This window comes from Echinops telfairi, unplaced genomic scaffold, assembly GCF_000313985.2.
Source record: "Echinops telfairi isolate 266 unplaced genomic scaffold, ASM31398v2 ScPeMD7_11;HRSCAF=52, whole genome shotgun sequence".
In the NCBI taxonomy this organism is placed as follows: Eukaryota; Metazoa; Chordata; class Mammalia; order Afrosoricida; family Tenrecidae; genus Echinops; species Echinops telfairi.
The window spans coordinates 119688-131151 of record NW_022103908.1 but is presented as its reverse complement, the minus strand read 5'-3'; the positions used below and the strand labels follow the sequence as shown (position 1 = coordinate 131151).

Below are 11464 nucleotides of genomic sequence, written 5' to 3'. Positions count from 1 at the left end.
TGCCACCAAACCAGTCTCTCCCCACCCTGTTTCTCCCTCCACCCATGCCCCCTCCCCCTCTTCACTTCCGACTCTCATGTACCATACAGCTCTTATCACAATCCATACACACATCAATTGTGTAAAGCGCATTTGTACATTCATTTCCTTTGGCTTTTTCAAAGTGAAATCATCTGACAAAACCTCCCCACATTTAAAAAAATGTAGACAATTCCAAAATTCCAGGTGGTGATTTTTTTGTTTCTTTGTTATAATCCGGATTTATCAGAAGTCGAGACTGAGCCCTAGTTTAAAACATTCACATTTAAACTTGTGGGTCTTTGAGGCGCCACATAAGAGAACCTTTTTCATTTCTGTAATTTTGTTGTTCATGAAAATAAATACCTTGGCCATATACATACAGCTGGACACATCACTGGGGCTGACTTTATTACACCTGGGAACCATTCAGAAAAACATGTCCCCGTGAAGACGCTGAGTCGCTTTCTGTAAGATGTCTTTCGGTTTGTGCAGATGTGGCGTTACGTGAAGAGCTTCTCCACGGACAGCAGGAAAGCCAGTTCAAACTCCTGGTCGGAGAACCTGTGCACGGACGCCCGGGCCCTCCTTCTGATCTGCAGCCTCTGTTCGGTGGGCATGGAGAGGATCTGGGCCATCTTCTCAGCGTAGGAGTCTTCGCTTTCCGCCAGGAACCCTGTGATGTCGCCCTCGTGGGGAACAACGATGTCCAGCTTTGGGCCCCCTGAGTTATGAGCCAGGATAACGGTGCCAGCTGCCATGCACTCCACGATGCCTGCGAGACAGAACACCCGGAGGTTTCTCATTGGCTGCATTAAACCTGGATGAGCAAGAATGAACTTCTGCATGTCTCTCAATTGGCTTGTGCAACTTCCATGATGGAAAAATAACCTTTTTTAAAAGCATTTTTAAGTTTTCAAAGCTTCAAAATGCTGCTTCTGCCTTAATTACAACAGACAAGTGGAAACCCCCAGACAATATGAATAATTCGTACACATATAAAGCACTTATATACTTTGTTATAAAACAAAGTAGAAGACTAGATAAGAAATTCAAAGTGGGTAGAAAGTGTTCTTAGGTAGTTCTAGGTATGAGATGAACTGGAGGGCATAGGTGGCACAAATGTTTCATCTCTTTCATTGCAATGCCCTCAATGTGGCAGCACTTAACCCACTGCCTTCTGTGTTTCCCGTTTCCACCCCTCCTCCTTTCCTAACCCTTCTGAGCTTTGTCCTTGAGTAAATGTTGCCCTTTTGATATCAAAGGGTCGACTGTTGTAAGAAGTGTGTACCTCCTTGGTGTTCATCTTAGAGACCTGTCTATGGTTGGGTTGAAAGTTGATAAATCTAGAGTTATTATTTCATATGGTGAGAGATACAATTGTTAAGTTTCTGCTAATAGATATCCAGGTTTTCATCACCATTTGTTTCAGAGGCTATCTCTTCAAAATTTCAATGAGTATTGGCCCTTGTCAAGGGTTAGTTGTCCATGGTGGACAGATTTACTTCTGATTATCAATTTGGTTCCATTAATCTTTGTAGTTGTCATTGTGCCAATACCATACTATTCTGACTACCATAGCTATGTAGGTTTTGATCTTCTTCTTTTTCTTTTTTTAAATCATTTTATTAGGGGCTCATACAACTCTTATCACAATCCATACATACATCAATTGTGTAAAGCGCATTTGTACATTCATTGCCCTCATCATTCTCAAAACATTCCTCTCCACTTAAGCCCCCAGCATCAGGTCCTCATTTTTTTACCCCTCCCTCCCCGCTCTCCCCTCCCTCGTGAACCCTTGATAATTTATAAATGATTATTTTGACATATCTTACGTGATCTTCTTCTTTAGTAGTACTTTGCTAATCTAGAATTCCTTGCCTTTCCACATAAAGTTGGAAATGTTTTCCATTTCTATAAAGAATGATGATGCAATCTGTAGAGCAACTTGGGCAGTGCTAACATTTGCAGAATGTTAGGTCTTCCTATTCAGGAGCATGGTAAATTCTTCCATTTCTGTAGATCTTTGGTTTCTTGTAGCCGAATTTTGTAATTTTCTTTGTATAGGTCTTGTATTTCTGGTCAAATATTTCATCTTTGAGTGAGGTATTATAAATGGTATTGTTTTCTTGATTTCCTTTTCAGAGTTCTCTTTGTTAGTATAAGCAATCTGGCTGACTTTCTTTTTTTTTTCTGGCTGACTTTCTTATGTTGATATTGTACCTTTCTATTCCACCGAATCCTTCTATAATTTCCAGTGTTTTTTATTGAGTCTCAGATTTTCTAGCTATAGGATCATATAATCTACAAACCAACGTAGTTTTACTCTTTCTTTGCCAATATAAATGCTTTTTACCCCTTTCTTGCCTTGTTGCTCTGGCCAGAACTTCCAATACAACATGAGTGTAGGTCAAAAGGCATTGCTATAAAATCATTAAACTTTTATTAAACAAAAATATCAAATGTGAAGCTACTGTCTATCAATCTAGGTCTATATACTTTTAGAGGTAATGTTTCTATAGTAGGAAATTGTTTTTGTTTTTGTTTTTATGTACACAATGTCAAATTTCCAGTTTGGGCATTTTTAAGGGATTCAAATCATGTTTGTTTGTTTTCAATGTTCTTTGAATTTGGGGGACAAAAAGTTTGAAGAAATAAGATCAGGGTTTCAGGGTAGATAGGGTAAGGCTTCCCAATGAAATTCTCCTACACCAGCTCTTGCAACCCTTGAAGAGTGAGCAGGTGCACTGTCAAGATGGAAAAAATGTCCTTGATACCCCTTTCCTGGCCTTTGCCTCACTGACCCAATTTGCAATTTTCTTAAGATTTCTTCCCAATAAGCCCTGTGAGTGCCCATGTCCTTCAAGTAAATCAATCATGCTTACACCTTAGGAATAATAATTTAAAAAAAAAGAAGTGCCCTCTCTGCCTTGGATTTAAATAACTCAGCAGATCCTTTCAATTAAACCCCTAAAAGCATGTGTATTGTCTGTAAGTTTTGGGTTGCCACTGCAACAGATTACTGACCACAGCAGGGAAGCAGAGTGTCACGGCAGGAACAGTTGGTATCATGACAGGGTTAAGAAGGATGGCGGGTGGAGGCATGTCTGACTCTGCCTTCAGTACAGCAGCCTTAGCTTGGTGTAGAGTTGGATGCTCCTCCCTTCCGTAGCCAGAAGTGGTCAGATGAGGCCCCATGCCATTTCGCAGGTACTTTATTTATTATTCACCAATACCATAATTTAAATACATCAATTCTTCTGAACTCTCCCCTATTTATTGTCCAGCTTTCACATGCATACCGTGGGTCAAGTATATCTTAGCTCTCAAATGTTCTAATACTTAAATGAAATCTTGAGCAACGGGTTGGCCCAATGCAATAGGTCATTTGAGTTCTCGAATGCTGCTTCCATGAGTCCAAGTCAAACGAAATCCTCGAGCACTTAAATCTTTTCACTTATCATGTCAGTGTTTCAGAGAATTGCTATTTTCCTTTTTATTTCCATCATTTCTCTGTGACATCTCTTACTTCCTTTCTCATTCCCGTATTTGCAGCTTCTCAGCTTTTTTTTAATCTGCTAGTGGTGTTTCCTTTTGATAACATTTCAAAGAAACTACTTCCTGTCTCATTCTGTCAACTCTTGTTTATTTTGGTTTCATGTGGTGTTGCAGTGTTGGAATTGGTGGTTCATTGTTGATTTGGGGTGTTTTTGTGAGGTGTGCATTTATTGCTAAATGTTCCTCAGAGCACGGCTTTTGCTGTTTTTGTTAAGTTTTGCTTTGCCACTTGTTTCAAGAAGTTCATTATTTCATCTATTACAGTTTTTCCATCTATTTGATCCCCCCCCCACCCATTTTCCTATTGTCAATTTCTAATTTTATATTGCTGTGATTTGAGAATATACTTTGTGGGAGTTTGATGTTTTAAAATTCCTTGTGGCTTGCTTTGTGGCCTAACATATGGTCTCTTCGGTAAAAAAATTCCCCCAAAACCCAAACTCACTGCCATGGAGTCAATGCCAACTCATAGCGGCCCTATAGGACAGGGTAGAACTGCCCCTGTGGGTTTCCAAGACTGCAACTGTTTGTGGGAATAGAAAGCCCCTCCCTTCACAGATGCTAGAAAAACTGTATATTGCGGTGGTGTTGGGTGGAATGTTCTATATGTGTTTATAAGGTCAAGTTGGTCAACTGTGTTTCGCTATTCTATGCTTTTATTTTCTTTACAGTTCTATGCTTCATTGAGTGGCGCCCTACTCTCCTATTATTACTGTAGGATTGTCTATTCCTATTTTTTAAAATCATTTTATTGGGGGCTCGTACAACTCTTACCACAAGCCATATATATATATCCATTGTATCAAGCACATTTGTTGCCATCATCATTCTCAAAACATTTTCTATTTGAGCCCTTGATATCAGCTCATCTTTTCCCCTCCCTCCCTCGCAAACCCTTGATAATTTGTAAACTATTATTATTTTGTCATGTCATGCTGTTCAATGTCCCCCTTCACCCACTTTTCTATTGTCCATCCCCCTGGGAGGGGGTTATATGTAGATTATTGTGATCGGTTCCTCCTTTTTCCCCTCCTCTCCCCTTCCCCTCCTGGTATCGCTACTCTCATTAATGGTCCTGAGGGGTTTATCTGTCCTGGATTCCCTGTGTTTCCAGTTCTTATCTGTACCCGAGTGCATCCTCTGGTCTAATTGGATTTGTAAGGTAGAATTGGGATCATGATAGTAGGGGGAAAGAAGTATTAAAGAACTAGAGGAAAGTTGTGTCATCGGTGCTATACTGCACCATGACTGGCACGTCTCCTCCCCACAACCCTTCTGTGAGGGGATGTCTGGTTACCTACAGATGGGCTTTGGGTCTTAACTCTGCACACCCCCCTCATTCACAATGATATGTTTTTTTGTTCTTTGATGCCTGATACCTGATCCCATTGACACCTTGTGATCACACAAGCTGGTGTGTTTCTTCTATGTGGGCTTTGTTGTTTCTCAGCTAGATGGCTGCTTGTTTATCTTCAAGACTTTAAGACCCCAGATACTATATCTTTTGATAGTTGGGCACCATCAGCTTTCTTCACTACATTTGCTTATGCACCCGCATTGTGTTCAGTGATTGTGTCAGGAAGGTGAGCATCATGGTGAGCATATTAATAGAACAAAGTGTTCTTGCATTGAAGGAGTACTTGAGTAGAGGCTCAATGTCCATCTGCTGCCTTAATACTAAGCCTATAAATATATGTACGTAGATCTATTTCCCCATCATCATATGTCTTTTTCTATTTTTAATGCAATTGGTTTGATTAATGTATTTTAGGGCTCTTTTAAAATAGATATTTATAATGGTTATGTCCTCTGGTTCAGTCAACCTTTTAATCATTATTTAATATCCTTCTTTCTTTGGCTAGTTCTGCTTCGTCTATTTTTATCAGAAATTAATATGGCTACTTGTGCTTTGGTTGCTATTTTCTTGGTGTATTTTTCCACTCCTTTCCACTTTTCCCATGCTTTGATTTTTGTCTTAATGTCTAAGATGTCTCTCTTGTAAACAGCATATTATGGGTCCTGTTTTCTTATACATTCTGCCACTGCGCTTGACCAGTGCATGTAATCCATTTACATTCAGTAAAATTATCGATAGTTGTGAATTTATTGCTGTCGTTTTGTTGGTGTGTGCTTGAGGTGATACTGATTTCCTTGTCTCCTGTATTTTTCTGTACTTGGTTCATTTTGTTTATGGATTTCCTTTGTTGCTATTATTTAGTCTGTGATTGTCTTCTTTTTTAATTTGATGGGAAAGTGTATTAGTTTTCTTAGCAGTTACTCTAGTTAAAATAGTCTGCTCGACCTTGAAATCCACTTGACTTCCTCTCCATTTGGAAGTTCTGTGACTACAGTATTTTTTCCCTTGTCGTTTTCCTTGTTGACAAATTGACATCTCTGGTTCCCTGTGTTGAGCCTGTAGGCGTACTTTACTTTGGACACTTCTATATCTGCGTTGGCTTCTAGGTGATGGTGTCAAGTCGGCTAGTCTCAGGTTGTCGCTGCTTCTGTTCAGTTTCTTCTTCTAGTTTCTTTGATGTACTTCTTTACACTCCCCTCTTGGAAGCTCAGGATTCCAGGATTATCATCCATTATCTGATTTCTCAGTTCTATGTTGTAGAGGATCTGGGTGGCATATTGTCTGCCTACTCCACCATTTTCTGGAAGTTCCTCCACAGTATTTTCAAAGGCTGATTTTTCACAAGTGAGTCTTTCTTAAGGGGTGCCTTTGGGTTGGTTGAAATTGCTAGCCTCTTGGTTAGCAGTCAAGCATGCTAACTCCTTGAATCACGCATGGGTTCCAGGAGTAGGGTTGGGGCCCAGGAATCTGTACTGATATGCTTCCAAGGTTAGATGGGGAGAAGACAGTCAGAGAATGTAGTAAGAATCAAGGTTCCTGAGGTTAGAATCCTTGCTCTGCCACTTACTGTATGACTTACTTCAGGCAAGTTCTAAACCTTCCTGTGGCTGATTCTGCTCACCTAAAATGGGGCTAAGAATGTTGTTGGGTGCCATGAAGTTGATTCTGCCTTATAGCAGCCCTACAGGACAAAGAGGAACTGTCCCATAAGGTTTCCAAGGCTGTATGTAAATCTTTATGCATGTCGACTGCCATAACTTTCTCCCACAGAGCAGTTGCTGCATTTAGATTGCCAACCTTTACCAAAAGGTTTAATAGCCATGCTCTTAAACACTTTGCTAGAGGGGCTCCTTGGGAATAACTATTACTTATCAAATAGGGCTTTAGGGATGATTAAATAAATAACACTTGTAAAAACTCTGCACGAGATCCATGCACAGAAAGCAGTCTATTAGCTACCGTTACTACTTGTAAGAGAATCAGCACTCAATACAAGCTTCCATTTCCAGGGTTTTAGTGCACTAGCAAACATGTACATCTCACTGCCCCAACAAGTTGTTTAAAGGTCAAACTCACCAATCCCAAAATGCTCGTTCCACATGCTATGAAGACCAATGGTTGCTTCAGATAAGTACTTCTTTAACTCTTCAAACGGAATGTTGATTTTAAATTCCACATTGTCTTGCACTCCTAGGTCCTCAGATAGCTTTCTCAGTTGATTAACTCGAAGTTCATCATCTTTGTTCCGACAACCCCCAATGAGGACAAGTTTAATGGAAGGAAGTGGCTGTGCCACCTTCTTGCTTAGCAACTTGGCAAAGGCTCGGATCTGCAATGGATGATTCTTCTCAGGCCTGAACTGGCCAACGGAAACCATCAGGTGTCCTGGGGTTGTCTTCTTCTCATGTAAGGAAATGTCTAGAAAAGTCTGTACATCGCAAGGTGGATACACAATGTTGGTGCAACTCCCCACCTTCCACAGGGAGAGAATGTGGTTTAGTGTCCATGAAGAGTTGACCATGACCACATCACTACAAGACCCAACGAATCCATACATGAAAGCAAATAGATAGTAGTAGATAAGCTTCACTTTGCTGAGAAAGGGATTCTTGGTGATGAAGGCTGAGTTATTAAATCCGGCATTCTGATTCCTCACTACGGAGAGCATGTCAGTGCTGATGGTGGGATAATGGACGTAGCTTCCGACTCGGCAGCCCCCTATGTACTTAAACAAAGGAAGTGTGAAGGCATAGCCCATGGAATCGATGTACACATCAGGAACACACTGCATCAGAGCTTCCCAGCCGAGGAATATGGACCCTAGGCTTTGGCCCAGCAATGTGAAGTGGGGGTAGAGTGAATCTTCCACTAGGTAGCGCTTCTTTAGGAAAACAAACGTCACTGGACGGGGTAATCTGATGTTAAATCTTCGGAAAGCACCTTCCAGGATCTGGTCACCACTGACGTTGACATCTCCGGTATAAACAACATAAGCTGCTTCAGGATACCTGAGATGGAATGGAATGTTTCAGACTTTCAGGCGCTTAGATTAAAATCCAGCAAAAAGTTACAATTTCTTCACAATCACAGAGCTTACTTTCATACTAAAAGAAATGTTTTCTACTCTTGGCACTTTGAGTACTGACCCCATCTTTTCCCGAGTCATCTACTCTCTTACAGCTAAAACATTAGTCCTTCAAATGAGGCTGTGTGCTTCCTAGCTCTTAGCTGTCTCCTACACTGAGAGCTTCATGTACAGTAGACACCAACAAACTTAATATTTATCAAGGATCCTCAGTGGCATAATGGGTTACTAGGTAAGCTGCTTAGTGCAAGGTCAGCAGTTTGAGGCAACCAGCGGCTCCACAGGAGAAAGATGAGGCTGTCTGCTTCTGTACAAATGTACAACCTTGCAAACCCATAGAAGTAGTTCTACTCTGTCCTCTAGGGTAGCTGAAATTCAAAACTGGTAGTGATTTTGGTTTGGCGAGCTGATTTATGAACAAGGCTTTTTCCCCCCAAGAAATATCTAAAAGCTTCATTTAAAATAGTTTCTCAGTATGAAAATAGTAACGAAATATTAATAAGGCACTCATAAACAAGAATTAAAATTCACTGAAGTATCTTTAGCTCATACACTTGGGTGTTTCCATCCGAGAAACCCCAAAGGGATGTAAGAGCTAGATCTTATGTCTGCTTCATGATAAAAACACACATTATCGCTAAAATGGAAATACTTAAATTATACTCATGACTTTAATGCTTTGTTTGGCCTCCTGGTAGCTGTCTTTCTTCTTCTTCTTCTTCTAGATATACAACTTTTATTAAAATCTACAATGACATGCTAAGTACTGGGAACGAGGATGACAAATCTTTATCCTTTAGCTCAATCCAGTGGAGATGACAGACATACAAACAAATACTTACAACCTGCGTGGCAGGTGTTGGCAGACAGAAGCACAGGCGGCTGGAAGGCTAAAAGGTGGGCATTTATTTCACTGTTCTTCCCCAGCCTCCCTCCCACTTGATCTAACTGCTCGCCAGACCCTTTTGACATGTGAACAAGACCACCCCCTCTGGTGGCCTAAAGATGGCCATCAGTTTTTGAACACTTTGCGCACTAAGGGGAATCCTATAGTCCTTTCCCTTCAATAATGGAGGCTCTGCCATTGCGCTGAATACGGGAGAGGTGACACTGCCCACTTCTGGACCGGCAGCTTCCACTTCCTATCTCTGGGGGAGTCAGCTGTTATACATGATTTCCAGCTAACAGCCTGAGACCACGCCATGCGCAAGCCCAGCCTGTGATACGCAGAGGCTGCTTGCAGACACCCCAATCAGATGCTAGCCGTCCCAGCCAGCCTGCCTCAGGAACCAGATCTTTGAGTGAGGCCTTCAAGTGACTCCAGGTCCACTTTCTCCTGACTGCAAACAGGGACTCAAGCAAGTCCATCAAATCCCTAAAACGATGAGCAAAAAAACCCCAAAAAACCCACCCTCCTCATTCAAGTCCTATGTGATGTGGACCCTGCCTCCCTCTGTAGTCTCTCTCTCCACTCTTGCCCAGCCCGTCAGGCTCAAGTCAAAGCGGCGTTCCTTTCTCTGAACACACCAAGCTTCTTCCACACTGAAGGGATTTGCAGCAGTTGGTCCCTTTGCTTTAAAATTGTTCAGCTTCGCTGTCTTTAAAGAAGGGAAGCTGTAGCATATGGGGTAGAACACTGGCTCCAAAGCCTCAGTTTCCCTGTCTGTCAAATGAAGATAAGAGTAACGACCTCATAAGGTTGTTATGAAGATTAAGTAAGTGCGTCAAGTTCTGGTTCTATACTTCAACACTTTAGCCTCAACTCCTAACACAGCACCTGATACAAAACCAATTAATAAGTTCTGTTGAGGCGTTTCCGACTCTGGTGACCCTGGTGCGCAGAGCAGAACCACTCCATAGAGTGGTGGAGGCTGGAATGCTTTGGAAGCAGCTCACCAGGCCTGTCTTCTGACGTGCCTCCACATGGGTCTGGACCACGAACCTTTTTGGTTATTAGCTGAGTGCTTTGAAGGCCTAAGCCACTCAAGGACTCTTGCCTGGTAAATACTCTGTCCCTGATAACCTGAACATTAAATGAAAAGTGTACTGTAGCTTATACTGAGCCATGAAAAACTTATAGAAACAAATGATGAAGAAAAAGGGCATTTCAGGGGGGAAAAAAATCTATGGAAAGGCAAGAAATCTCAAGAAGAGTACCTTACATTCGGGGAATTTCTCATAGTTCAGTATGCCGGAGCAAAATATGAGGGGGCTTCAAAAGTTCATGGAAAAATTTCACAATCTTTTAGTTCCATTTTTCCATGAACTTTTTGAAATTCCCTGGCATATGTGAGGGAGCAGGGAGGAATGGAAAATGAAAAGTGGAAGGAACAAGATGGAGAAATTATGTTGTCTGACATATTATTTAGACTTTTTTTTCCCTTGAAGGGGGGGTTAAGTGTAATGAGGGTTGGGTACAGGTATGAGGATGTGTACAGGGATGCTGAAACTTTTACCACTGCCCTCAAGCATTAGATAATCTAGTGATAGAGACAAAGATAACTAACAAAGCCAAAGGAAAGAGTAGTGTAGCTGGAGTCGAAGGAACTCAAGGAGAGGGAATTAATTTGCACTTTAAGAGAAGTCTTTGGGTTTCTTGAATTTGGCCTGAGGCCAGGAGGGGCCAAGAATGTGGAAATGTATAGTTGTGGGATCTGAAGGGTGTGTGACAAGAAGTAAGGAAACCACAGAAGAACAATAGACTTCCTCATGGATGAGAGAACAAAAATGATGGATCCTGTACTTTACTATCTGCTCCTTAGGGGAGAGATGGGGCTCGCTCCTGCTGGAAAGACTGACAGTGTCAGAACCCGCATGGACAGTGCCACGCTGTCCTATAGGCTGGCTACGAGCGGAATGGACCTGAGGCAGTGAGTTTGGTTTGAAAATGAAACAGGTTCTTGAAAGGCAGGCGTACACATAAAAGAAGCATTGCCTTCCGAAAACAGTTGCAGATGGGAATTCCTGGCAATGGATGAGGGAACTGGGGCAGGATGGCTCTCTTTCTGGACACCAGGTTTTTAAAGAGTGCAACAACAGAGCAAATTACGGGAGAGAGACGCACACCTACTTTTTCTGCAGGGCCCTTAAGGCGCACCACAGCACCCGCTCACCGCCGCCGCCAGCATTGCAGTATGGGTGGAAAAATGCAATCACCCTTTGATTTTTCCCAGGTTTGTTGGTTATCTCGGACTTTTTCTTTCTCTGAAGCAGCAGTCTGACTCCCCAGAGGAAAATGACCAAGCACAGACACAGTGTTCCACTCACAATTAGTCCAGGGAAGAATAATGAACAAAAAAACCTGAAGGAAGGAAACATGCAAGTCAATATTAATATATAAAAATAGCACATCTTTTTTTTTTTTTTAACATTTTATTAGGGGCTCATACAACTGTTATCCCAATCCATACACACATCAATTGTGTAAAGCGCATTTGTACATC

The 11464-nt window shown here is 41.7% G+C and overlaps 1 protein-coding gene across 2 annotated transcripts in view; it reads right to left on the bottom strand.

Annotated features, from left to right (window-relative positions):
* ALG11 (ALG11 alpha-1,2-mannosyltransferase) overlaps positions 1–11464 on the bottom strand; it is a 22739-nt gene that overhangs the window by 4210 nt on the left and 7065 nt on the right. Inside the window, exons 2-4 of one of the 2 annotated variants that reach the window (XM_004711260.2) lie at positions 11092–11322; positions 7013–7944; positions 399–793 (exon numbers count right to left, since the gene is read on the bottom strand). In XM_004711260.2, the coding sequence (XP_004711317.1) occupies positions 522–793; positions 7013–7944; positions 11092–11322 (1435 nt within the window). In that variant the 3' untranslated portion in view covers positions 399–521. Of the gene's footprint in view, positions 1–398; positions 794–7012; positions 7945–11091; positions 11323–11464 lie in introns of those variants that run through there. The other variant, XM_045287179.1, reaches the window with a different exon arrangement.